Raw genomic sequence first — 27,256 nt, 5'->3', positions numbered from 1 at the left:
TCCCAGCCCAGACAGCTCTGATTCTGTCCCCTGCCCATTGCCAGCTGCAGTGGGCTGCTGGGGAAGGCTGCTGAGCAGTGCTGAGACCCAGTGGGGCAGAGGCTGACCTGTGTCCAGGCAGGGCACACATCTCAGCATAGTACTTGATCTTGGGCTCGGTGCCGCTGGTGCGCAGCGTGGCCACGCTGCCCTGCTGGAAGGTGAAGGTGATCATCTGGCTGCTCCTGCTCACTGGCAGCACCTGCAAAACAGCAGAGCCCCTTAGAACAGCTGGCAGCACCTGCAAAACAGCATCAGCACCTCAGTACTGCAGGGCAGCACCTGCAAAACAGCATCAGCACCTCAGTGCCACGGGCAGTGCCTGCAATAACAGCACAGCCCCTCAGTGCCATGGGCAGTGCCCAGAACAGCACAGCCCCTCAGTGCCAGGGGCAGTGCCCAGAACAGCACAGCCCCTCAGTGCCATGGGCAGTGCCTGCAATAACAGCACAGCCCCTCAGTGCCAGGGGCAGTGCCCAGAACAGCACAGCCCCTCAGTGCCAGGGGCAGTGCCTGCAATAACAGCACAGCCCCTCAGTGCCATGGGCAGTGCCTGCAATAACAGCACAGCCCCTCAGTGCCAGGGGCAGTGCCTGCAATAACAGCACAGCCCCTCAGTGCCAGGGGCAGTGCCCAGAACAGCACAGCCCCTCAGTGCCAGGGGCAGTGCCTGCAATAACAGCATCAGCCCCTCAGTGCCACAGGCAGTGCCCAGAACAGCACAGCCCCTCAGTGCCATGGGGCAGTGCCCAGAACAGCACAGCCCCTCAGTGCCATGGGCAGTGCCCAGAACAGCACAGCCCCTCAGTGCCAGGGGCAGTGCCTGCAATAACAGCACAGCCCCTCAGTGCCAGGGGCAGCACCTGCAATAACAGCACAGCCCCTCAGTGCCATGGGCAGTGCCTGCAATAACAGCACAGCCCCTCAGTGCCAGGGGCAGTGCCTGCAATAACAGCATCAGCCCCTCAGTGCCACAGGCAGTGCCCAGAACAGCACAGCCCCTCAGTGCCATGGGCAGCACCTGCAATAACAGCACAGCCCCTCAGTGCCAGGGGCAGTGCCCAGAACAGCACAGCCCCTCAGTGCCATGGGCAGTGCCCAGAACAGCACAGCCCCTCAGTGCCATGGGGCAGTGCCCAGAACAGCACAGCCCCTCAGTGCCATGGGCAGCACCTGCAATAACAGCACAGCCCCTCAGTGCCATGGGCAGTGCCCAGAACAGCACAGCCCCTCAGTGCCATGGGCAGTGCCCAGAACAGCACAGCCCCTCAGTGCCATGGGGCAGTGCCCAGAACAGCACAGCCCCTCAGTGCCATGGGCAGTGCCCAGAACAGCACAGCCCCTCAGTGCCAGGGGCAGTGCCTGCAATAACAGCACAGCCCCTCAGTGCCAGGGGCAGCACCTGCAATAACAGCCCCTCAGTGCCAGGGGCAGTGCCTGCAATAACAGCACAGCCCCTCAGTGCCATGGGGCAGTGCCTGCAATAACAGCACAGCCCCTCAGTGCCATGGGCAGCACCTGCAATAACAGCACAGCCCCTCAGTGCCACGGGCAGTGCCTGCAATAACAGCACAGCCCCTCAGTGCCATGGGCAGTGCCCAGAACAGCACAGCCCCTCAGTGCCAGGGGCAGTGCCTGCAATAACAGCATCAGCCCCTCAGTGCCACGGGCAGTGCCCAGAACAGCACAGCCCCTCAGTGCCAGGGGCAGTGCCTGCAATAACAGCATCAGCCCCTCAGTGCCATGGGCAGTGCCTGCAATAACAGCACAGCCCCTCAGTGCCATGGGCAGCACCCACAGGCTCAGGAGCTGCAGGAGAGCAGCAGCAGGCCCTGTGAGCCAATGCAGGCCATTGATCAGAGATCTCAGTACCCCTCACTGCACACCCCTGCCATGCCTGCAGGCTGTCCCTGCAGGGTTCCTGTGTCACTCACAGACTGGTGGTCGGGCTGGCTGCTGTCATAGCCCGTGGTGACATCTCTGACGTGCAGGATGCTGTAAGCCCCACAGCACTGGGGGTAGCTCTGAGGCCCATCCCAGTTCCTCAGCCTCTCAAATATCCTCTTGATGGTGGCAGGATCGTAGCACAGGAAGTAGGAAGTCTTGGATATGTGATAGCCGTACCTACAAGCACAGTAATGCTCTCAGCTGCAAGATTCAGAAGTTTTGGCACATTTGGGACCCAAGAGATCTCAGAACAAGGCTTAATTGTGACAAACACAATCCTTGTTCTGATGCTGGGATTGCATTCACAGCCATTCCTTCCACCTCTGCTGTTCCAGATCCCCTCTGGCAGTGGGAATCACTCCCTGTGTCCTGTCCCAGCTGCCTCTCCAGCCCCCCTGGAGCCCCCAGGATATGTGCACAGTGCTGGGCTGTAACCCATCCCACACCAAAAACCCCACAACAACTCACTATGAGCAAACATGAGGGACACAAACATTTGCTCATGTGTTTATTTGTATTAAATAAACATTCCTTGGGTTATCCCAGCTCTGAAGCAGTAGAATGTTCTAACAAAGAGCAGCACTCAACTCACGTTTCATAAATGCCAAGGAGTTTCTGGGCCAGGCTCAGGCTCTGGCCCTGCAGGTAAGTTGCCATCTCAGCAATGACCACAGCTGCACTCACTCCATCCTTATCCAGCACTGATGTGCCACACATGAAGCCTAGGAAGAAAAAAAGGGATTGTGGAAAAAGAACCTGGCAGATTATGACACTGATTTACTTGACTGAAGATTGAACCTTTGATCCTATAAAGGAAGATTGGCCAGTACATGAAGCTGCTTTATTGCTGCACATGCAGCAGAAATCTCATTACCTTGGGGGTTATAGGGCTGGACAGATAAGCACAACACCAGAATCAGCAAGTCAGATACAATTTATTATGGGAGTTGGCAAGTCAGTTTGATGAGAGTGCAATATCAATGCTATTAACTACTAGGATAAAAATAAAGTACTTTGTGTGTTTTATTTCACAACTAAGATCATCCATCCCATCCACATTCCCCCCTCAGGGATATCAGCACTCATACCAATAGACTCCTCAAATGCAAAGAGAACTTCTTTTCCATTGTCTAGGAGATTTTTTACTCTGCTTCCAATCCATTTAAAACCAGGGAGTGTTTCCTAAAACAGGGGGGGAGAAGAGTGATTAAAATACACATTTGCAATTTAGTTTCAATTCAAAGAAAAAAGTACAGCCACTGTCACCTTCACTTCAGACTAAAACAAAAAAAAAAATACAAGACCCAAGCAAAGAAGATAGAAGAATGCATTTTGAATTTTAAATATAACAGGAAGATGCTGCAGACTCAAAACACTACAGCCAAAGGATGTTTTTCTGATTTTTTTGAAGTGATTCCCTTAAATTTAAATCTAGTTAACTGACAAGCAGGAGAGGGACAGTGAGAAGCATCAGACCAGTCCTGTCTCCAGTTAGGAAGAGGCCAAGGCCAAGAGCCACTGGGTAACATTTTCCTAGTGGATACTCAAGTAGGACACGAGTATCAAAGCAGGGAAAGTGTGTCAGGGACGTGGTGCTCCCACATCACATCAGATCATCTGTGCTGTCAGACCAGACACAGCTACTCAGGGGGAAAAGCTACAGAAATGCAAAAGCAACACTCGGGGCTTTCTCACAGCTCATTAAAAAGCAGCCAAAGGCTTAGAAACAGTGTTTCCTGGAGAGAAGGGAGTTACAAATAATAAACGAGGGGGAGCTTTTAGAGAAGCTTAAGGACTTCTGTAAATTCCTGCTTCTCTTTCTTTTAGTCAAGTATGTCCTTGTCCAATTAAAAAAAAAAAAAAAAATATTTAGAGAGAACCAAATCCACCACAAGGAAGAAAAGTTTACCCACATTAGGCTTATCTGGCCAGTCACTCAAAATGGTTTCCAGAGTTGCTTTCAGTTTTAAATTCCTCATTGTTTGGAAAAATATTTATTCCTATTGCACACAGATTTAATTAAGACATGGATAAACAAGGCCTGGCCCTTTATGTTTGTGATATGATTTCAGGCACTTCCCTCTCTTCTGGCTAGCATCCAAGAGAAATCAGATTTAATTTGGATGCAGGAACTAAACTGTCAGTCTGGAGGGAGCACCCCCAGTTTCTTTTCCAGCAAGTTCTTAAAGCTGCATTAAGGATCTGAACACAAGAGTTCCTCTGCCTGAGGCAAACCCAAATTCAAATCCCACTGGCACCTCCAGGTGCTCATTACAGACCCCTCAATGCTCAGGGTGAACAGGCAGGCTGCACAAAGCTCCCTCCCCTCACACAGCAGAACTGCTCCCCAGGGAGAGAACAGGAACACCCCAGCCCTGCTCACCTGGAACTCAGGGGTTCACCTGTGCCCCTGCTGCTGAGCTTTGCCCATGCTAGAACACTGAGGAGACTGAAATCAGGCTTGTGGGGGTCAAAGAACACTCTGTGAGTGGGGATCCCTCACAACTCCCAGCCAGAAGCCTGCAGGTCAGTCCCTGCTTTGGATTCCCTGAGGTCAGCAGCAACAGTTCTGATGGAGACAACACCACAGCCCCACTCACCTCAAAGTGAAATCCCTCTTTGAGTGCAATGGCCCTCAAAATCTTGGAGGAGACCGTGGTGGCCAGCATGTAAACATTCTTCACATCAGCATCTGGGGAGCAGTTCTCCTTCCAGCAGGAAAACATCCACCAGCCAAACAAGGCTGCCAGCTCATTGCCTGTGAACACCTTCCAGGAGCCACTGTGGGGAGAGCAATCCTGCAGTGCCTGAACCCCAGGGAGCCAAGGCAGCAATCCTGCAGGGACTGAACCCCAGGGAGCCAAGGCTGCAATCCTGCAGGGACTGAACCCCAGGGAGCCAAGGGAACAATCCTGCAGGGACTGAACCCCAGGGAGCCAAGGGAACAATCCTGCAGGGACTGAACCCCAGGGAGCCAAGGGAACAATCCTGCAGGGACTGAACCCCAGGGAGCCAAGGGAACAATCCTGCAGGGACTGAACCCCAGGGAGCCAAGGCTGCAATCCTGCAGGGACTGAACCCCAGGGAGCCAAGGCAGCAATCCTGCAGGGACTGAACCCCAGGGAGCCAAGGGAACAATCCTGAACCCCAGGACTGAGCACAGCACTGACAAGCTGCTCTAGGCAAAGCCACCATACTGACAGGACTCCACACTCACCACACCTAAAGCATTTCCAAGCCCAGAGCATTCTGCCAGCAAGGAAAGACACCCTGGGGGCTCCTGGCTGGCAGCTCAGACCTGTGGTGCCCCAGCAGCAAAGAGCAGCCCAGAACTGAGCCACACAGGGCAGCCCAGAACTAAACCCTAGAGAGCAGCCTGTGCAACCTGGACATTGCAGCAGGCAGAGCCTGCACAACTTTTACTTACACAACCATCAGAACTGGGGCCTGTTTGTGGGAGAAAAACAATTTCTATTCAATATGAACAAGCAGGGGGAAAACAAAGGGTTAAAATTAAAAATATTAAAAAAAAAAAACACTCCACCAACAAAGCCCATGGCAACTGCCAAGGATTTTGCTGTTTTCAGTAACCACTCAGTTCACAGCTGAGCTCTATTTGGCCATTTACTATTACACCAGTAAGTATTTCATCTACTCTTTGCTGAGTGAACTGATTTCAAATGCATTTGGAGCTATACCAAAGGATAAAACTAGAAGTAAAAACACCCAGATACCTAAGGGAAATAATGGACTGAAGGCCTGTGCCTGGCAGCCTTCTGGGGACATTCTGTGACTCTCACACCTTCTCTGCAGGAAGACAAAAAGGGTCCCATCACTTACTTCTCCTGCTGCTCTGCCACTGCCAGTCGATCTGCATCTGGATCAGTGGCCACTACCACTTTTGCATCCTCTTTCTCTGCAAGCCTCAGTGACAGCTCCTGGTGGGAGAAGGAGGAGAGGTCAAAAAAAAAAAAAAAAAAAACCCAAAAATGTAAGAGCAAATAAACCCACAGCCTTCCTACTTACAGCCAGTGAAAGACAAATGCCCCCTGGACCGCCCACTGTAGGAACACAGCTGAAAGCAGGCTCTCCCTGCTCCCCCCTCAGTTTGTGCTTCCCCACAAACCTGATGAAACAGAAACCAAAATACCAGCACAGATTCTCCTTCCTCAGGATTTGGGCACCTGACAGTAGAGAAGTCTGGGTCTGGGTCTTTCTGCTCGGGCACTGGAATGGGGGGCTGGAATCCAAAGGCCCTGAAGGCCAGCTGCACGTAGTCATGTCCCACGCCATGGAAAGAGGTGTGCACAAACCTCAGACTGCTCTGCACGTTCAGCTCCCTGAGGAGAAACAGCTCAGTCACACCCCAGCTTTCTCACAAGGCTGGTTCATGAGGCAAAGCAAAACAAACTGCAATTCCCTGCACACTATTCTGATTTCTGCATCAGCTTCAAAGGAATGACTCCAAGTGCTTATTCTGCACTAGGAATTGCTGGTTAAAGCTTCTTCTCCTGGAAAATGAAATACTTACCTTCTGCTGAAACACAAAGTCTCCCAAGAATAAACTGTTGATTTCTATATCAAACTCAAGCTCTTCCACCACCTTAAAATGTTATTCCAGATCTGCTTCATGTCATCTATTCTCCTCCTTTTATTCTTACCTTCTGCCCCACCTAACCTTTAGACTGAATCTGTTTTATGCATGTGCACCTCACTTTTACTCTGAATTTCTGCATTTTATTCAGAACCCTCACAGCACATTCACTTGCATTAAATGGTTTCCACTGGGGTATTTCATGGTAGTTTAACCCCCAAAGACAGCTGGTTTATTCCCAACCAAAAGGTTTATTCCTGAGGATGGTGACCCTTGAGTTTATGACGCCCCAGAGAACACACTGAAGATTGTCTGCAGTCATTTTCTCCACATGCAGCCACAGCTGACTTAAAAGCATAACTGAGGTGCCTTCTGCTTATGCAATACCTGTGATAGCAGATCTTTGTCAGATCCTCCATGTAGCTGTCACAAATTTTCTTCAGAGGATCCTGCCTGAGGGGACTGGTGTCCACCAGATTTTCATTCCAGGAGCCATTCCATGGTTCAACACACTCTTCTATACATTTAATAATTTCCTTATCATGAGGAGAGGTGATCTGTGCTCCATTCTCCCAATAAACCTGAGGTAAGTTGAAGGAAAACAAGACACAGTTTATTTATGAAGTTTATTAACCTGGTAAGTTATTTCAGCTATAGGATTTTACCTGATTTCTGCCTATGTCATACAGAGAAGTCAGCATCTGACTGCCTTGATTCTCAAGACATTTGGAATCATTCAGCATGAACCAAAGTTCACAACTGTTGTGATAAATGGAGCTTAAACAGCAATACCACCTGTTTTCACAAAAGCTGGTATTTACCATTACAGCTGAAAGATCAGGACGTGAGAAACCAAAACTGGGCACTTGTATCAGAGTGCTGTGCAAACTGCAACAGTAGACAAATATCACCTTCCCCAAGGCTGGCATTCCTTCTGAAAAAGGAGCAGGACTTGTTTTTGAACCCAAAGGAAAACAGATAAGCAGTGTGCCAAGGTCTGTTTTTCCACAGCTGAACAACTGTAATCTCCCAGCTGGAAACACTCTCCAGAGTGGAAACACCATATCTAACCCCCAGCTACAAAAAAGTCCTTGTTGAAGGCTCAGAGGGCTTTCCCACAGCCTGCTGCCAACAGCATGGCTCACTCAGCCTCTGCTCAGATAATCTGCCTCTCTTCTCATCAGCTCCTCTGCGCTTGTCACCTGTGCTGAAAATTGCCCAAAACCTTCAGAAGCTGCTGAAAAGCACACAGGGAACTGGGAAAGACGAAACAGCTCTTGGGAGACACTGGGAAACACACCAGTCAGTATCCTGACCAAAGTAAACTGCTGTGTGTCAGAAGACAAAGATAAAATTGCTTCTTGGCAAATGAAGCACCTGGGGAATTCATGTGGCTTCTCTCCTCACTCACTGTTCCAGCTAGGCAGAAACAAAGGCTGGTGGAGAACTTCACAGCTTGTTCCAGGGAAGACAAGAGCAGCTCAATAACCCCCAAGAGCTCCCTCTGGGCCTTTGCTCACATGGCCATCACTCACTGACCTGCCACAGGGCTTCTAGCTAAATCTGAGAGTTTATAAAGCTGAGGAAGGAAATACTCAGTTAAAACACTGCACTTGCTGTTGGGGGTGGTTTATTGTCCCAAGCTCTCAAAGTGAAGCTACCCACCCCTCTTCAAAGCCCAGAAAACCAGGGAACAAAAGGCTAGTGTGTTTTATTAATCCACCCTTAAGCCATTCCCATCTTCAGCACAGTCCCCCACTGTGTGCATGAATTCACCTCAGTTCTGGCTCAGTTAAACTGAGCCTTAAGCCTCAGACAAATTGCTGGAGCATTTCCTCAGCTGCTGATCAGACTATGGAATGTCACTCCAGACTGATGCTCAAGACAGAGCTGTGTGGCCTCATGTCCTCATCACAGAGCAGTGTGTCGGGCTATGGAAGGGTGAGTTACTCCACATAACTTACAATGGGCACACAAAAAAAAGCTTTTCCACCCAGAGGGTTCCCAGGCTGGACAGGCCCTGGAGGTGTCCCTGCCCTGGCAGGGGGGCACTGGATGGGCTCTGAGGCCTTTCCCACCCAAAGCACAGCGTGCCCAGGCTCACCTTGTAGCCATTGTCCTCCTTGCGGTTGTGGGACGCCGTGATCATCACCCCAGCCACAGCCCCCAGCTGCTGCACGGCATAGGGCTGCAAGGGAACCAGAGACAGGGCTCACACAGGGCTCACACAGAGCCACAGACACTGCAGCACTGCCAGGGATCCAGAGACAGACTCACACAGAGCCACAGACACTGCAGCACTGCCAGGGAACCAGAGACAGACTCACACAGAGCTCACACAGAGCCACAGACACTGCAGCACTGCCAGGGAACCAGAGACAGACTCACACAGGGCTCACACAGAGCCACAGACACTGCAGCACTGCCAGGGAACCAGAGACAGACTCACACAGGGCTCACACAGAGCCACAGACACTGCAGCACTGCCAGGGATCCAGAGACAGACTCACACAGAGCCACAGACACTGCAGCACTGCCAGGGATCCAGAGACAGACTCACACAGGGCTCACACAGAGCCACAGACACTGCAGCACTGCCAGGGATCCAGAGACAGACTCACACAGAGCCACAGACACTGCAGCACTGCCAGGGATCCAGAGACAGACTCACACAGGGCTCACACAGAGCCACAGACACTGCAGCACTGCCAGGGATCCAGAGACAGACTCACACAGAGCCACAGACACTGCAGCACTGCCAGGGATCCAGAGACAGGGCTCACACAGAGCCACAGACACTGCAGCACTGCCAGGGAACCAAAGACAGACTCACACAGAGCCACAGACACTGCAGCACTGCCAGGGATCCAGAGACAGACTCACACAGAGCCACAGACACTGCAGCACTGCCAGGGATCCAGAGACAGACTCACACAGAGCCACAGACACTGCAGCACTGCCAGGGATCCAGAGACAGACTCACACAGGGCTCACACAGAGCCACAGACACTGCAGCACTGCCAGGGAACCAGAGACAGACTCACACAGAGCTCACACAGAGCCACAGACACTGCAGCACTGCCAGGGATCCAGAGACAGACTCACACAGAGCCACAGACACTGCAGCACTGCCAGGGAACCAGAGACAGACTCACACAGAGCCACAGACACTGCAGCACTGCCAGGGATCCAGAGACAGACTCACACAGAGCCACAGACACTGCAGCACTGCCAGGGAACCAGAGACAGACTCACACAGAGCCACAGACACTGCAGCACTGCCAGGGAACCAGAGACAGACTCACACAGGGCTCACACAGAGCCACAGACACTGCAGCACTGCCAGGGATCCAGAGACAGACTCACACAGAGCCACAGACACTGCAGCACTGCCAGGGATCCAGAGACAGACTCACACAGAGCCACAGACACTGCAGCACTGCCAGGGATCCAGAGACAGACTCACACAGAGCCACAGACACTGCAGCACTGCCAGGGATCCAGAGACAGACTCACACAGAGCCACAGACACTGCAGCACTGTCAGGGATCCAGAGACAGACTCACACAGGGCTCACACAGAGCCACAGACACTGCAGCACTGCCAGGGAACCAGAGACAGACTCACACAGAGCCACAGACACTGCAGCACTGCCAGGGAACCAGAGACAGACTCACACAGAGCTCCTGCCACAAGCACTGCAGCATGGCACAGTTCTGCACCAGGAGCCCACAGGGTGCCTTTAACCCTGCCCCAGCTCACCTGAAAGCTACACACACATCAACACCCTGCACTGTCTCCTGCAGCCAGCAGTACAAAGTTGTTCTAATCCTTCTCCATAGAAATACTTGTTGATCAATTTTTGTTCAATCAAAATATTGTTTATCAATCACAAAAATGCAATTGTTAACTAAACAAAGTCTACAGTCAGATTACAGGAGCACTTGGAGACAGAACAAAGCAATTCACAGAAAGGCTTGCTGAAAAACAAGTTACAGGTACTCCAGGCACTCCAGTCCTGCCCTCAAAGCAGGATCCACAGAATACACAGCATGCTAGAAGGGCTTATGGAATACAAGCCAGGATTTAAAACCTTGCAAAGAAAGTTGCTGTGACTAGAAAAGTCTATTTTTGAGATGTTAAAAGCAGAGGCACTGAGGAGCTCAGCAACATCCTTGTTACAGCCTCCCTGATAGCCAAGTGTAGCAAGCTGCCTCTATTTTTCTGTTAAATAGCAATTTAAGAAAATGGCTAGTTCTTTATCAGTAAACTCAAACCCCCCCTTAGCTGTGTGGACAATAAGGTGACTCACCACGAAGGGGGTGGGGACATAGGTGGAGAAGAAGTACACAGGTACATCTTTTGCCAGCAGGACTGCTGCAGTGAGTTTTGCCAGCCTACCAACAGGAAAAGAAAATATTCAGTCACTGCAGCTCCCCAGGGCAGCCCAGCAGCAGATGGAATTGCTGTCACCCCCAGGCACTGTTCCTTAAAGCACTCTACTGCTTTTGGCTTGTGCTTAGAGTGGCATCCTACAAACTGCCCAGTCAGGGTGAGTTCTCAGGCTGCAGAACCTGGGCCAGCCCCTTCAGTGCTGCCTGGACAGTGCAAGGCCCCTCAGCCCCTCACCCAAACAAAGCATTTACCCCACACCAAGGCACAGAACCCCTTGGCAGAACACTCATCCTCTGCTCAGGGGCAGAACCAGCTCCCCAGAGAGTCTGAAGCACCAGATGTCTGCAAACAGCAGGCTGGGAAAAGGATTTGGTGTCCCACACAAAGCTGGTTTGCAGCCCTGCTCAGCAGCTTCAGACAATGTCCAGGAAGCAGGGCTGCTCCTAAAGCATATTTCTGCAAAGCAGCACCCCTTATTCCAGAATGTTTAGAAACAGGAACAGGGCCCACATTTCTAAATCTTGCTGTATCATAAACTTGCCCTTTCAGGCACCAGGGAAGCTCATTCTCTTCCAGGTAGCTGATATCAAACTTCTTCAGCACTCAGGAGATAGAGGGAAGTCTCAGAGTCCAAACAGATGAGCTATTAAATGCTGTAAGCTCACCTTGCTCCCTTGTGCTCACAGGCAACCATTAATACTGACTGACTTCTCTCCACCACCAGCAACCCAAGTTTCACTGACTCAGAAATTCACTGCAGCACCTCTCCAATGTCCGCTGAGACCACTGGAAGAGTTTGAGGGCTCAGCTTGGAGCTGAAGCTACTAAAACTCTGCTTGGTTTACAGCAGCTTAATTCCAGGACACCTCTGGATGACCTGGCACCCCTGGGCCTGCTGGAAAAGCACTCTGCTCCCACTGGAAGCTTTCTGGGGAGTCCAGGCTGATGTTGCACTGCTGCTGATCCCAGGGGACAGAGGGACACAGGCAGGACCTGAGGGGCAGCCTGGACATGTGAAACAGAGCCAGCACCCAGCCCGGGCTGCAGGCTCTGTGTGGCACAGAGGGACAGCACTGACACCTCCCCATGCCAGGCTGTGCCCCAGACACCCTGCAAACAGCCACAGATGGGCTTGAACCCCTGCTGCCAGAGCCGGGGACAATGGGCCACGTGTGCCCCAGGGAGAGGGACAGCCTGTGCTCTGTTTACCAAGGGTCATCCCTAAAACACTCAATGCTACAAAGTTGAAAAGAAAAAGAACTGTTAGTTACAACAACAACTGCAGTAATTAACTTCTCTTCACCTAATTAGCTCCTGGGTTGGCTTTTTTTTGCACAGCATGCCATTACCACAGTGCTTTGCTCCCCAGTCTCAAGGGATTAAGAATCATTAGAGAACTGACGAGGCAGTTTCCTCCCCTTTCCTTGCAAGGACAATTTGCCATTGCTGGAAACCTACATTTTAGGCATTCCAGGTACAATCCCCTCAAAGTGAAAGGACACTGGGTTACAGCAGGCTGCAGGTGGAATTGTTCTCCCCCAAGCAAGCTTAAATCAGGTGTGAAATTCCAGAGAAATACAGTATTAAAAATGCATTAATATCTAGGGGTTTCCAGCTGGATGTTAATACTCTGAATTTACTTTCATATTCAAATTTGTCTCCAGGCATACTAAGCCTAATGTTCTCATGCATTTAATCTGTAAATTCTCTGGTGGAGCAAGCAGCCTCACACTCCTCCCTGGCTGGCAAACTGGTACCACAAAGGATTTAGACCCAGCCTCTCCTCATTACTATTTCAAGGGACTAAGGCACAGGGGAGAGTGTGCCCAGCTCATCACAAACAGAAAGAAAAAGTGCTGATAGGACAGAACACATTTAAAGCCACATTTCATTTCTAGTCTTGCAAATGTAATCAATACTCATACTTCTTACTGCTGCAGTTGCTGGTGACCTGACCTCGTGTGTCATATCCAACAACAAAGCCTCTCTGCTTAAAGTCTGAAAAGTTCCTCTCAAGATACTTGTAGATCCCCTGGAGGACAAAAAAAGAGAAAAGAAGAATTAGCTGTACTGCAGCACACACAAACATTAAAGGTGATATTGCAGAAAGGATGGATAATGTCAGTAGGCAAAATACAGCTCAGACACATCAATAACAATGTTCACAAAAGCAGCAGAGTTTCTTCCCCAGTGACCACTGAAAGAAAGCAAGTAGCCAGAGAAACTGCTGTGGGAAATAAAAGTGAGGAGGACAACAACAAACCCTCAAGAAGCAAACATTTATTTTCAATCCATACTGTGTTTCATTTACTCAAATCCATTTTCTCAAGACTAAAGTGAGAAAAATCCATATTTTGGATGTCCATCCCCTCAGGCAGTGTAAGATGTGTCAGCCTAGTCTCTCTCTCTGCCCACAGTACAATTTCAGACATTTCCAACATTGTGCCCCAAGTGTTAGTCCTAAATCTGCCTTAAAACCTGGGAATGGTTTGGGTGGGAAGCTCAGCCTTTGCTCCAGTTCCACCCCCCTGCAGCCCTCAGAGCCACTCCTTTCCAGCAGAGCCCCTCTGGAGATGCAGAGAGCAGCCCTCCATGGCTCAGCAGTTTCAGATGAAAAGATGGAAGCACTATTGTCAATGGAAGCTTCCAGAGGCTGCAGCTCCCCACAGCCAGACAAGAGAGCACAGAACTTCACTGACCCCACAGATGCTGCCTCTGGATGCCACTGGGGCTGTTCTGAACCAGAGTTACATGGATTTTTTTTTTTCCCCATTTATTTAGTGAAATCCTTTAGAGTGTGTTTTATTTTTGTCTGGATATCTGGAACACCAGGCTGACTCCCACCCTGGAACTGAGCCAAGATCTTTTCCTTGAATGGCTTTGGCCCTTTAGAGTGACAGATTGCAGGGGCTGGGAAGGATGTGCTCCAGAGCATGACCTGCTGGACTGGCACCTCTTTGGAGAGCCCTCAGCTGCAGCATGGAGGGAGTACACAGAGAGGATATATTTATTGTTAAAACAAACCTAACTCTGAGCAGTGGCAGGTCTGGAGGCTGTGCCATGGCAGCATCACCTGCTAGGGTGATCTGGAGTGATCAGCCTCACACTGAGCCCAAAACACGCAAAGTGCTCACCCTGCCCTGCCAAGAATTTCCATTCACAGCTGCAAAGAGGGAAGAGAGGAACTGGAAAAACTCCTCAAGTTGACCTGAATAACATCTAAATACATGAACAGCAGATTTCTTATAACAGATCCGTGATGTAGGCCAAGGCTTTGTATGAAGAAAAACAGCAATGTCTTTATTTTCTGCTGTGGAGTAGTTTGCTTAAAATTAATCCCTTAAGATCAGCCACAGACTCCACTGAAGTTAACTCAGTCCTGGGGGACGTGCTGCTATCCAAACATCTTTATGAAAATTGCAGGAAATAAAAGTAAAGCAATAAATGTCAGAGAGGAAATGAATGCAGAGCCTCTCCACTATCTCAACCCTCCACCTGAGCTGCCACCAATCTTCTTCCAGGTGCCCCAAGGGCAGTTAGGAATCCCAGCACCTCTGGGGTTAAATTCTCTCTTGGAAAAGTTCCGTAAAGATTTTCTATTTCCCTTTGGCAAGACCCAGGTTTTGATAGTGTCCCTAATTGTTACTGCTATTCAATTTCTACCACTCCTAAACAAGGCCCAGGTGCATCTCTTGGTGATAATTAATGGCTCATTAGCAGGTGTCAGCACACCTGTATAAGCCCCTCAGATCCATGCCAAAATTCTCTTCAGGTGACTGAAGTGCCACAATTACCTCTCCCACAGCTCTGTTCAGGTGATTTCCTGATGCAAGACCCAGGGAACAGAACAAGCCTACATCTACAGCATGTCCAGCCCCTGATGCTCAAGCTCAAAAGAGAATGGAGGGAACAGGGATGGCATCAAGAATAACACTCAAAGATTTTTGGTTGATGAAATCCAGAGAGGTAGGAACAGCTTCATAAAGTCCAGCATTCAAATTTTCCATCTTTTACCTTGCCTTTTTAAGCAGCAGGAAACTCCTTGATGCAAATGTTTTGTCACTGTGGAGATGAGTGACAGGTTTCTTTCCCACTAATAAAAGCACCTGGACGTGCATCAAAGCAGGATAAAAGCCAGGAATCAGGGCTTGACATGGAGTTTACACACTGGCAATTTTCAGCAGAGCCCACAGCAGCTGCTGAATACTCTGTACCTTCCTGGATCTGACTTTTCATAATAGCAATATAATCAAATTTAAAAAAAGCAGATCAAATGAAGGACACAGAGCACACATGCACCTTCACTACAGCTCATTTTAACTGAAGGAAGTGTTAATTCCACTCTGCTCTTTGGCTGGCCATTTATTCCTGACCCAGGTTAAGGACAAATCCAGGGAGCCAGGGCTGCCCGTGCCCAGCCCAGAACTGTTCCTGTAATCAGCTCTGAAACAAGAGTGCTCAAAGATAGGATCTGCTGCAGTTTGCTTCAGAAACAAGTTCCAACCCCCTTCCCAGAGCCTGCTTTTCCCAGCTCCACACACAGCCTTAATAAACAACTAAAAATAGCAGCTGTGCAGAGGAGCACACACACACCCCGGTCTGTAACTCCCAAAAACCAGCAATGCCCACGAAACTGAGCCTGCCAACACATCCAGGGAAGCTTTCCCTCTGTGCCAGGAACGTGGCTGGGCCAGCAGAGCAGAGCCAGCTCGGTGACACTGCAGCAGCCTGAGCCACAGAGGAGCAGGCAACAGCAGCACCTCCAACCCAGCAGCAGGGAAACAACTCCCAGGAACCTGCTGGGGAAGAGGGAAGAGGGAAGAAAAGGAAGAGGGAAGAAAAGAGGAAAAGAGGGCTGGCTCCCAGCACTGCCAGCAAGATACTGACTGCTCCAGCCCCTGCTCCCACTGCATCCACCCAGAGCTGCTCGTGCCATCACAGCACTCCTGGACCAGGAAGGGCAGAAGGGAAGGAGGCATCATTTCAGGATGTGCCCAGCTTACAGGTCAGACACCCAAAGGAAGCTTTTTGTTAGACCCAAGAAGACAGTGCAGAGCAAAACAGCCAGAGGGGAGGCTGGGTTTCAAACCAACACTGCAACACAAAAACCTCTATAAACAGCACTGGAATTTGGCCCCTCCACAAGAGTGTGGGCTCCAGTTGTACAACTCAGACAACAGAATGTCAACAGCTGAGGAGAGTCCCAGCTGTTCCAAGCACATCCCTCCATCCTAGGGCAACAGAAAACATTATTTCAGTCACATGTCCTGAGGGAGGTTAGAGCATCAGCCTGCAAAGAGAAACCAGCTAAAAAGTTTAAGTGCACAGAATTAAATGAGAGGTTTTACCAACCCTTGCTAAGCCATGTAATGAAACACCTTTGCTCATATGGCTGAAGCTCCATTTCTACAAAAATTATCCATCAAAACAGGTAAGACTCAGTTTTGTCATAACAAATGCAAGGGTTCCAAATATATCAGCTCATTCTATTTTCAACAGTCAAGGCTAAAGCTGGGCACAAATCAACTGTTTAAGTATGTGTAATGTACTTACTCCATATATGTTCACAGATTGTGCTAAAAACTAAAGAAAAGGCTCATTTGACAGGGGCTTGGCTTTTTTGGTGTGCATTATTTTTGTTGCTTTGTTTTTGGCAAATATACAAGTTCTTATGGCAGCTCATAAGATTTCCAGCTCCAGGGCTGTGTGACAGATTACCCACTGGCCAAACTGCAGCCCAGCCAAACCTCTGCAAGCCTCTCCATTTGCTCTGAGGACCGAACCCTGCACTCTTCCACCCCGCTGCTGTGTGCCAGCTCTGGGATTTGGGGATCCCAGCAGGACTGGAGCCGATCCTGGGGCAGGGGCTGTGGCAGGGACAGGGGCCGGGGCAGGGACAGGGGCCGGGGCTGCGGTAGGGTCTGTGGCAGGGACAGGGGCCGGGACAGGGACAGGGGCCGGGACAGGGACAGGGACTGCGGCAGGGACTGTGGCAGGGGCAGGGACAGGGGCCGGGACAGGGACAGGGGCCGCGGCAGGGACAGGGGCAGGGGCCGCGGCAGGGACAGGGGCAGGGGCAGGGGCAGGGACAGGGACTGTGACAGGGGCTGTGACGGGGCAGGGACCGCGGCAGGGGCTGTGGCAGGGGCTGTGACGGGGCAGGGGCTGTGGCAGGGACAGGGACAGGGACAGGGACAGGGGCCGCGGCAGGGACAGGGTCTGTGGCAGGGACAGGGACAGGGGCTGCGGCAGGGACAGGGACAGGGGCAGGGGCCGCGGCAGGGACAGGGACAGGGACAGGGGCCGCAGCAGCTCACCTGCGTGGACTGGATGACGGTGAGGTCGTTGATGTAGCAGAAGCCCGCGCCCATGGCGGAGCGCAGCCCGGCCGTGCCGAAGCTCAGGCGGCAGCACAGGCGCGCCCGCAGCTCCCCGTGCCGCCCGTCCTGCAGCAGCCTCTCGATCTGCGCCTTCGTCTTCTGGTTCTGAAACACATTCAAGGCTTTGCTCAGGGGCTGCCCTCGGCACGCTCACCGCCTTTCATTCTACAGCCAGCCCCTCCTGGCCCACAAACTGGGTGTACACCAGCCTCCTCTGTAACTCATCTCTCACAGCCTTCCCACATTATCCTGATTAAATCAGGATTCAGGAGCTCCTGCTGCCACTGATACTGTGATGTGATTGCCTGGCCATTAAGACACCCTCCAGCCCCTCTGCACGAGCAGCACAGACTTTGGAACAGCTTTTTCCAAGGCAGAAAACACAATTCAATAACAACACAATTCAATTCTCTGCCGCTGGAGGACAGACAAAAATCCCAACTTCAAAGCAGCATTTCCTTCCTCCCCACCCAGAGGAAAGAGGCACAGTAATACCATGGGGATCACAGGGTGGCTGGGCTGGCAGGGACCCTGGAGATGAACCCATGTCAGCCCTTGCACTGGCCAGCAGTGACAGGCTGGGTTCTCACCCAGACTGGTCCCCTGCTCAGGATTCCCCAAATCTGCTCCACCACCGCAGCTCAGAACCCCCAAGGGCACCAGCTGGATCTGCTCCTCAGTCACCCAGCCAGCACTGGGTTAACCTGGGCACCCAGGCTGGACACAGCACTGCCCAGATCCCAGCTGTGTGCTGACACAGCACTGCCCAGATCCAGCTGTGTGCTGACACAGCACTGCCCAGATCCCAGCTGTGTGCTGACACCCAGGCTGGACACAGCACTGCCCAGATCCAGCTGTGAGCTGACACCCGGGCTGGACACAGCACTGCCCAGATCCAGCTGTGTGCTGACACATGGGCTGGACACAGCACTGCCCAGATCCCAGCTGTGTGCTGACACAGCACTGCCCAGATCCAGGTGTGAGCTGACACCTGGGCTGGACACAGCACTGCCCAGATCCAGCTGTGTGCTGACACAGCACTGCCCAGATCCAGCTGTGTGCTGACACCTGGGCTGGACACAGCACTGCCCAGATCCAGCTGTGAGCTGACACAGCACTGCCCAGATCCCAGCTGTGAGCTGACACAGCACTGCCCAGATCCAGCTGTGTGCTGACACAGCACTGCCCAGATCCCAGCTGTGTGCTGACACAGCACTGCCCAGATCCAGCTGTGTGCTGACACAGCACTGCCCAGATCCAGCTGTGAGCTGACACAGCACTGCCCAGATCCAGCTGTGAGCTGACACCCAGGCTGGACACAGCACTGCCCAGATCCCAGCTGTGTGCTGACACCTGGGCTGGACACAGCACTGCCCAGATCCAGGTGTGAGCTGACACATGGGCTGGACACAGCACTGCCCAGATCCAGCTGTGTGCTGACACAGCACTGCCCAGATCCAGGTGTGAGCTGACACATGGGCTGGACACAGCACTGCCCAGATCCAGCTGTGTGCTGACACAGCACTGCCCAGATCCAGCTGTGAGCTGACACAGCACTGCCCAGATCCAGCTGTGAGCTGACACCCAGGCTGGACACAGCACTGCCCAGATCCCAGCAGAGACAGGGGTTGCACAGCTGGCAGGAACAAGGGCTGCAGAGGGGTGGAACAGCCCTGGTGGCACAGGGGCTCCTCCAGAGTGCTGCTGCCTCAAGCAGGGCGGCAAGGAAAGGTTCAAGAAGGCAGATGGAATCTGCAGGGAAGGGGTGAAGCACCCCTGACATTTAAAACAGAGGTCAGCCAGCTCCAGCAGCACTGGGAAACATGCTCCACACACAGGGGGAGGCTCTTCAGGACAGGCAAAATGCTGGGAAAGCACAAAGACAGGAGCTGTGCACATTCACTGGCACAAAACACAATCAGTAAAACACATGGAAAAATCTGAAACCATTCCTGCAGCTTGGTAACAAACCCTGAACACCAGAGAAGTGAATTCCAAATAACTTTTTATTCCAGTGTGCTGTAAAATAAAAGGCAAGCCATTATTGTCCTGGATGGCCCGGCAAGCAAAGCAAGACACTGCTCACTACACAGCTAAACACAGGCCCAAAGAGAAACCAAAACAATGGGGTACAATAGATATTAAATTGCAAAAGTGAAAGTTTCTCTTTCAGCTGTTCACAGGCACCCAACCAGAAAACAAATGACTGATGTGAAAGAGTCCAAGGCAAGAGCATTGAAAACCTCACTTCACACTATCACAGTGCATGGCTTTGCTTTAACACGCTTATTAAATTACACAGCATCCTCTACAGCTTTTTAGGACACACTGCATGGCTTCCCTGCAAAAACAGAACAGAAATTGCACATTCCATAGTTTACGGAGTTTTGCAACACTGAGGCAATACTCAAGCAACAGAACAAACATTTTAAAAATAGATTAAGGAGTATTTTTGATTGAAACCACTTAATTTCCTAAGGAATAAAAACGAGTTGGCTAAAGCAGCACACAAATAACATTTTATTTTGCTCAGTTCACACTCAGTTAAGCTGAACTTGCAGAAAATAAAGGAGGAGAAAAAAGATGAAAGTGAAAATCTCCAAGCTTTCTACTGATGCCCTGAGCACCCTGGGCCAACAGAAAGAGGGAAATCTACAGGAGTGGGTAAATCCTGAAAACAAACAAGGGCTTTTGCTGGTTTGCTTGGCAGTTATGAAATCAAGCCATACCATCAGCACCAAAATTGATGTAGAAAACACCAGACAGTTGTTTATTTGATCATTCTTCAAAAACTAGGAACACTTCCACTTCATTATATCATTATTTATACATACGTAATGAAGATACCTAACAGACAATACATGCCATATATAAATAAATCAATAATAATAAATCATGTTATTATCGACTTGTAATATAAATGTGTATTAGAGCACATAATAGATTCATATTATAAATCTACATTTAACAGACAAATTAAATAACAGAAATGTGTCTATAATAAACAAACGGTCCTGGCCCAGTATCTATAATGACATGTGCAATGCTGTACAGCACATCTCCATGGTCTGCACAGCACACAGCACAGCCCATCACAGGCACAATCAGCAGCCACCAGCCCCTGCTGGACAAGGCTCCTGCACCAGGAGGGGCAGATAAGGGGCAGTGGCCTGGGAGAGGCTGGTGCCACCTGGACACACCCTGCTGGGCAGAGGGGACGCCTCCACCCCATCCCCAGGGCATCTCTCAGAGCCAGGCAGAGAGGAGGAGACTGGCAGAACCTTCCCTCAGCACTCTGCAGCCCTGCCACACAAATAAAACCAAACACCTGGGCAGGGGCAGGCAGGCTGCTGCGTGGGTGACACTGAGTGTGCTCCTCCCTCACACAAACACCACAGAAAATACAGCTCTGGAATGATTTCTCTCTTCAATTATTACACTAGTATGTATATATATATATATACATATATATAACAATTCTCTTATAAGGAGTCACTGCCAGAATCAGAACTCCAGGGTCACAACCTGCAGGAGACTCAGCAACACAGTTCAGAAATTTTGAAGTATTATTAAACAACAACAAAAATATCTACTCTCAGCCAAATTTCCAGCTCTCCAAGTGCTGCACAGGTGCCTGCTGAGGCAGAACCACACTTGTGGCTCAGGGTTCAAGGTTTGGAACAAATGGAGAATTAAAGACAAGGGCATTAACTGAGTATTTCTAACAGATCTTTCACACCCAATCATGTTAATCACGTGTACTTACCACCAGAGTTAGGTTTCAAAGCTAACACCCTGTCAAAATAACTGGAAATTTACTACTCACAGCCATTTGTTTGGTTTGCACACTCTATTCTTGTTTGTTTTGCTGAAAGGAGGGGAAAAGTCTCAGGTTGGTTTGAGTTTCAATGAATTTTTCTGTGGTTATCATTTTCCCAATGTTATTCTTAAAAATCCACTTCAAAGTCTCAAGCAAAAATATTGCAAGTCAAATGACTGGAGCAAGTTACTGGTCTCAAACCATCAAGCCCATTTCCCCTTGGAAAGCATCCCCAAAGCCACAGAAATGAGAAGAACACCGAGGGACACTCCAGAAGCACTTAGGCAGCGAGGAAGAGCTCTCCACGCTGCAGCTGAGACAGTGACAGCGAGCCCATGAATTAGTAAAACCAAGGCAGGATGCAGTGAATGGGGCCGGCACAAACAGCTCCTGGATAATTAATCCCAGCTTTCCAGGTAGCCCAGCAGGCACAAAGGCTGCCCTGAGCAGCTGGCCACACTGCCAGGCTCCTGCAGGAGCACGGCAGGAAAAGGAGGAAGCGCCGAAAGGGAACTCGAGGGAAAGTGGAGAACAATGCCTGACTGTTCACTCCCTGCCAGGGAGCACTGAACAGGAGGCAGTGCCTGTGTGCAAGGCTCAGGGAGGAGGAAGGAACCCAGGAGCACTGCTGGGATGCAGGATGCTGCCGAGAAGGGCAGCAAAGCAGGGCACTCATCCCACATGCACCCAGCCAGGGCTCAGGGGAGGTGAGCACCAACACCCAACCCACAAAGGACACACAGCACAGCTCTGGCAGTTAATTACAGCAAGCAATTTCCAATTAAGCTGGAGGACAAAAGCCTCCCACAGCTGGGAGCTCAGTGCATAGATTTTTCCTTGATCAGAGGCAACAAAATTCCCTGCAGCTGAGGAAGCTGGGGGTGGGAAGGGGGTCAAGTCTGATAAGCAGCAAGTATGTGAAATGTGGATTGTGGTGAAATACAAGGGCATTGAACCAGAATCCCTGCTCCTGCCATATTTCCTGGTTTTTCCTTGCCTTCCCCTCCCACAACACCTCAACCTGGTTTGTTAATACCTGTCCTGAAAGGCCCCTGGCCCCAGCAAGCAGCCCCAGCCCTCCTCCTGCAGCTGATTTTGAGTGGCCACATTTGCCAGGAGCTCTCTTGGAAACCTCTCCAAGCAGTTGTGAACGCTCCAGGTTGGGGCAGCTTTATAGGAAAGGTCGTGTTTGTCACCTAGGGAAGCAAGGGCAAACAGGTACACCCACACCGACCTGCAGTTCGTATTTCAGTGGTTAACTGCAGCCCCAGAAGGAGCTCTAGAAATGGGCGCATTTCACCGCAGTCAGTTTCCCCGGTGGGAATTTACACAGTCCTTAGGAATAACAAAACAACCTGCTAAAAACAACAAAAGCCTTTGATACACTAACAAGCGTTACTGAAAACAACAACGAAACGATGGAGCTCAGGCTGGGCTATGAAATGTGTTATCAGGAATGCGATTTCCTTTCTGCTCCTTCCCTCCCCCGGGCCACCATTCCCGAGGACTTTCACAGCAGCAGCTCCGAGTGCAGAAGGTGCAGATGGCACCCGGTGATTTCGGCAAAGCTGCAAGCAGAGACTGCATTTCCAAGGAGCAGAAAGCTCATCTCAGAGCCATCAGGTGGCATCTGCTGCAGCTCTCCTGCTTTGATCCTGCCAGGAAGAAATTAAAGAGGAAACACCACCAACACACTGGTGGTACTAGTTAATAAAAATAAAAGCAAAATAAGTTCAGGAGAGAAAAAGCCTAAAAAAATAAAGGGAAAAGCAGTCAGAAGCCCAAGCCACTGGTGTGCTGGTAGCTTACCCTCCCCCATCATCAAGGTATTTTTTTAAAGCACAGGCCATGATGGTTGAACAAACCAGCTGTAAAAAAACCCACTCAAAAACCCAAAGTAACCCTTTAAACGACAGGACAAGCAAAGTACCCTCCAATACCACACCTATTACAGGTTTGGGTGGCTCAGTCAGAGCTAGTCAAGCCTGCAGTGCTCTTGGCAACGTGTGGCACTGAAAAGAGAAGGGGAATGCTGGAACCTGGCTGCTTCTTTCCCGGAGAGGGGTTAAATTCAGGCAGCTCAGCGAAACAGACTCATGCTGCATTTTAATGAGCTACTCATCCATCCATCCATCCCTCTCTCCTGCCAGCTGGCCACTCCAGCCGGGCACTAAGGAGGGAGCAGGTGGGGCAGGGGCCAGGACGGCCCCATCCTTCCATCCATCTCCACACAGGTGAGCACAGCGCTCCAGGTGCCAGGACAGCCCCATCCATCCCTCCCTCCCTGCACAGGTGAGCACGGTGCTCCAGGTGCCAGGACAGCCCCATCCATCCCTCCCTGCACAGGTGAGCACGGTGCTCCAGGTGCCAGGACAGCCCCATCCATCCCTCCCCGCACAGGTGAGCACGGTGCTCCAGGTGCCAGGACAGCCCCATCCCTCCCTCCCTCCCTGCACAGGTGAGCACGGTGCTCCAGGCACCAGGACAGCCCCATCCCTCCCTCCCTCCCTCCATCCCTCCCTCCCTGCACAGGTGAGCACGGTGCTCCAGGTGCCAGGACAGCCCCATCCCTCCCTCCGTCCCTCCATCCCTCGGTCCCCGCACAGGTGATCAGGGTGCTCCAGGTGCCAGGACAGCCCCATCCCTCCCTCCCTCCATCCCTCGGTCCCCGCACAGGTGAGCACAGCGCTCCAGGTGCCAAGGCAGCCCCATCCCTCCGTCCCTCCATCCCTCGGTCCCCGCACAGGTGAGCACGGTGCTCCAGGTGCCAAGGCAGCCCCATCCCTCCCTCCCTCCCTCCATCCCTCGGTCCCCGCACAGGTGAGCACAGCGCTCCAGGTGCCAAGGCAGCCCCATCCCTCCGTCCCTCCATCCCTCGGTCCCCGCACAGGTGAGCACGGTGCTCCAGGTGCCAAGGCAGCCCCATCCCTCCCTCCCTCCCTCCATCCCTCGGTCCCTGCACAGGTGAGCACGGTGCTCCAGGTGCCAAGGCAGCCCCATCCCGCCGTCCCTCCATCCCTCGGTCCCCGCACAGGTGAGCACAGCGCTCCAGGTGCCAGGACAGCCCCATCCCGCCGTCCCTCCATCCCTCGGTCCCCGCACAGGTGAGCGCCGGGCGCGCACGGCCGCACCCTCCCGGCTCGGGAGCACCTGGCGCACCTGCCGGCCCCGGGGCCGCGCTCCAGGGGCGGCAGGGACGGAGGGAGCGGCCCGGGCGCCGCGGCCGGGAGGGGACGGGGGCACCGGGAACGAACGGGCGCCGCTCGCCCACCTTGTCCCAGCTGAGCCACTGCCACACCGCCTTGTCCAGCTGCGCGTCCCCGGTGCTGCGCGCCACCAGCACGTTGGAGTTCACGTCCCCGGGGGCTCCGCAGTCGCCCATGGCCGCGGAGAGCGAGCGAGGAAGAGCAGGATGAAGACGGAGAAGGCGCCGCTGCTTCACTCGGCCACGCCCGCCGCCGCAGCGCGCATCGCCCGGGAGGAGCCGGGGCGGAGGAGGGCGAGGGGCGCGGGCGGCGCCGCGGGGCCGGGCTCTATCCAGCGGCGATTAACGGGAGCGGCCGCCCCGCCGCTCCTCCTCCTCCTCCGCCTCAGCCCAGCCCCGCCGCGGGGCACCACGGGAAATGTAGTCCCCGAGGCGCTCCCGGCAGGCGCGGCAGGCGGGCGGCGGGAACTACAGCTCCCAGCAGCCCCGGGGAGCGGGCCTGGCGGAGGGGCGGGGGCGCGGTGTGAAAAACAATGTCCCGTGTGTCACCGACACCCGCGATCGGGCCCCGTCCGCGTCCGCCCGACGGGAGAGCTGCGGCACCCCGCGGCAGCGCCCGGGCTGCCACGGCATCTCTGCTCCCCCCGACAGGGAATGTCCCAGGCGCTGCCCTGGGCCGTGAGCCGCCTGCTCAGAGCGTTTCCAGACGGCCATTCCGAACCATTAGGAGGAGAATCATAACCTCTCCTGGCTGCATCAGCGCTAATTGGATTGCCCGGCCCTGAACAGCAGGCTCGGAGTGACCACATCCCGCTGAGCATCCTCATCTGCTGAGCATCCTCAACCCACAGAACATTCCATCCCACAGAGCATCCTCATCCTGCTGAGCATCCTCATCCCGAACATCCCCATCCTGCTGTGCATCCTTAACCCACAGAACATTCCACCCCACAGAACATCCTCATCCTGCTGTGCATCCTCATCCTGCTGAGCATCCTTAACCCACAGAACATCCCCACCCCACAGAGCATCCTCATCCTGCTGTGCGTCCTCACCCCACACAGCATCCCAATCCTACAGACCATCCCAATCCCACAGAGCACCCCCACCCCACAGCATGTCCTCGCACAGGTTGCCATGGAGACAGCAGGCACTGCAGAGGGATAGAATCATGGGATCACAGATGGGTTTGGTTGAAAAAGACTTTAAAGCTTATTTCATTCCCACCCCTGCCAGGGCAGGGACGCCTCCCACTGCCCAAGGCTGATCCAGCCCCAGTGTCCAGCCTGGCCTTGGGCACTGCCAGGGATCCAGGGGCAGCCACAGCTGCTCTGGGCACCTGTGCCAGCCCTGCCCACTCTGCCAGGGAACAATTCCTGCCCAATATCCCACCCAGCCCTGCCCTCTGGCAGTGGGAGCCATTCCCTGTGTCCTGTCCCTCCACCCCTTGTCCCCAGCCCCTCTCCAGCTCTCCTGGAGCCCCTTTAGGGCCTGGCAGGGGCTCTGAGCTCTCCCTGGAGCCTGAAATGGATGAACGATGGCAGAATTATCCTCCTCTCCCATGTCAGCACTCCTCCATGATTATTCCCCTGGAGAATAGTCTCAATACCTGCAGCACAGAGGGTTTGATACTTCCCAAGATCTCAGCAGTGCACCCCACATTGGGAAGTGATGATTAGCTCCCAAATGTTTCCCTCTGAGAAGGCTTTGGATCTCTAGCTGCAAGGCACCCCATGGCAGGTGCCAGGCAGCCTGAGCAGCCCCAGAGCAGGGCAATCATGGAAAAAGATTATGGTGATACAGCTTAGATCACACCGATGGAGATTTGCTGTGTTGGCCTGGAGGAAACACTGACCTCGTGGGAGATGGCAGCTAAGAGTTTTGAGGGCATTTGAGGGTTAATCAGCCTCCAGAAGAATTTTTAAAGCTGATTATCTTTCTCCAGGAAAGTTAAACCCAGTCCCATCTGCTGGCATGGCTGGAGTGGCTCTCCCAGGACTCTGGGGGCATTGTAGGGCCCCCCTGACAGCACAAACATCTCCTCTCATCTACTGCTAGGAACACATTTTCCAGCCCTCGTGGTTGTGGGAAAAAAAGCCAAACACGGGCAATTACTCTGTGAGTGAAGGAAAGCCAAGGTCCGTGTTCCCACCCTCAGGCATCGTTTGGCCCGACTGAGGCACAGCACGAGCAGAGCAAAGGGAGCAGCAGCAAAGAGCCCAGGGAGCAGGGCCAGGGAGGGAAGGGCTGCCAGGGATGGAGGGAGCCAGCCTGGAGAGAAAAGGGCTGCCAGGCTGGAGGGAAGGGCTGCCAGGCTGGAGGGAAGGGCTGCCAGGCTCGTGTGCTGGCAGCTGCCAGGCCAGCAGAACCGTGGCAGGGCTCAGCAGGAGGGAATGGCTTCTCCAGTGGAGTCCAAGGAGTGAACACCCTCACGGGAGTGGGAACACCCTCTCGGGATTGTGAACACCCACATGGGAGTGGGAACAACCACATGGGATTGGGAACACCCACATGGGAGTGGGAACACCCACACGGGATTGTGAACATCCACATGGGTGTGGGAACACCCACACGGGATTGTGAACATCCACATGGGAGTGGGAACACCCACATGGGATTGGGAACACCCACACGGGATTGTGAACATCCACATGGGAGTGGGAACACCCACATGGGATTGTGAACACCCACATGGGATTGTGAACACCCACACGGGAGTGGGAACACCCTCACAGGAGTGAGTGTGGCACTGTGCAGGCATTGTTCTGCTCTCTGCCTGCCAGCAGCAATCCCAGAGGCACTTTTGGGACTAGAACAATTCCAGCCCCAGCCCTGCAAGGGCAGGGACAGCTCCCACTATGCAGGGCTGCCCTTGG

General features: G+C 52.6%; 1 protein-coding gene across 7 annotated transcripts in view; it reads right to left on the bottom strand.

Moving 5' to 3' along the window:
- Positions 1-24,783, bottom strand: part of PGM2L1 (phosphoglucomutase 2 like 1) — a 29,686-nt gene extending 4,903 nt beyond the window's left edge. For 6 of the 7 annotated variants that reach the window (XM_056486965.1, XM_056486971.1, XM_056486977.1 and 3 more), the window contains exons 1-13: positions 24,447-24,715; positions 17,293-17,460; positions 12,901-13,007; positions 10,893-10,977; positions 8,685-8,768; positions 6,968-7,161; positions 6,137-6,326; positions 5,827-5,924; positions 4,587-4,767; positions 3,075-3,168; positions 2,579-2,708; positions 1,974-2,163; positions 108-241 (exon numbers count right to left, since the gene is read on the bottom strand). In XM_056486965.1, the coding sequence (XP_056342940.1) occupies positions 108-241; positions 1,974-2,163; positions 2,579-2,708; positions 3,075-3,168; positions 4,587-4,767; positions 5,827-5,924; positions 6,137-6,326; positions 6,968-7,161; positions 8,685-8,768; positions 10,893-10,977; positions 12,901-13,007; positions 17,293-17,460; positions 24,447-24,557 (1,766 nt within the window). In that variant the 5' untranslated portion in view covers positions 24,558-24,715. Of the gene's footprint in view, positions 1-107; positions 242-1,973; positions 2,164-2,578; positions 2,709-3,074; positions 3,169-4,586; positions 4,768-5,826; positions 5,925-6,136; positions 6,327-6,967; positions 7,162-8,684; positions 8,769-10,892; positions 10,978-12,900; positions 13,008-17,292; positions 17,461-24,446 lie in introns of all 7 variants that reach the window. The other variant, XM_056486961.1, reaches the window with a different exon arrangement.
- Positions 24,784-27,256: the final 2,473 nt, after the last annotated feature.

This window comes from Oenanthe melanoleuca, chromosome 1, assembly GCF_029582105.1.
Source record: "Oenanthe melanoleuca isolate GR-GAL-2019-014 chromosome 1, OMel1.0, whole genome shotgun sequence".
In the NCBI taxonomy this organism is placed as follows: Eukaryota; Metazoa; Chordata; class Aves; order Passeriformes; family Muscicapidae; genus Oenanthe; species Oenanthe melanoleuca.
Note: the sequence above shows the minus strand (reverse complement) of the source record. Positions and strands in the feature narration are given on the sequence as shown.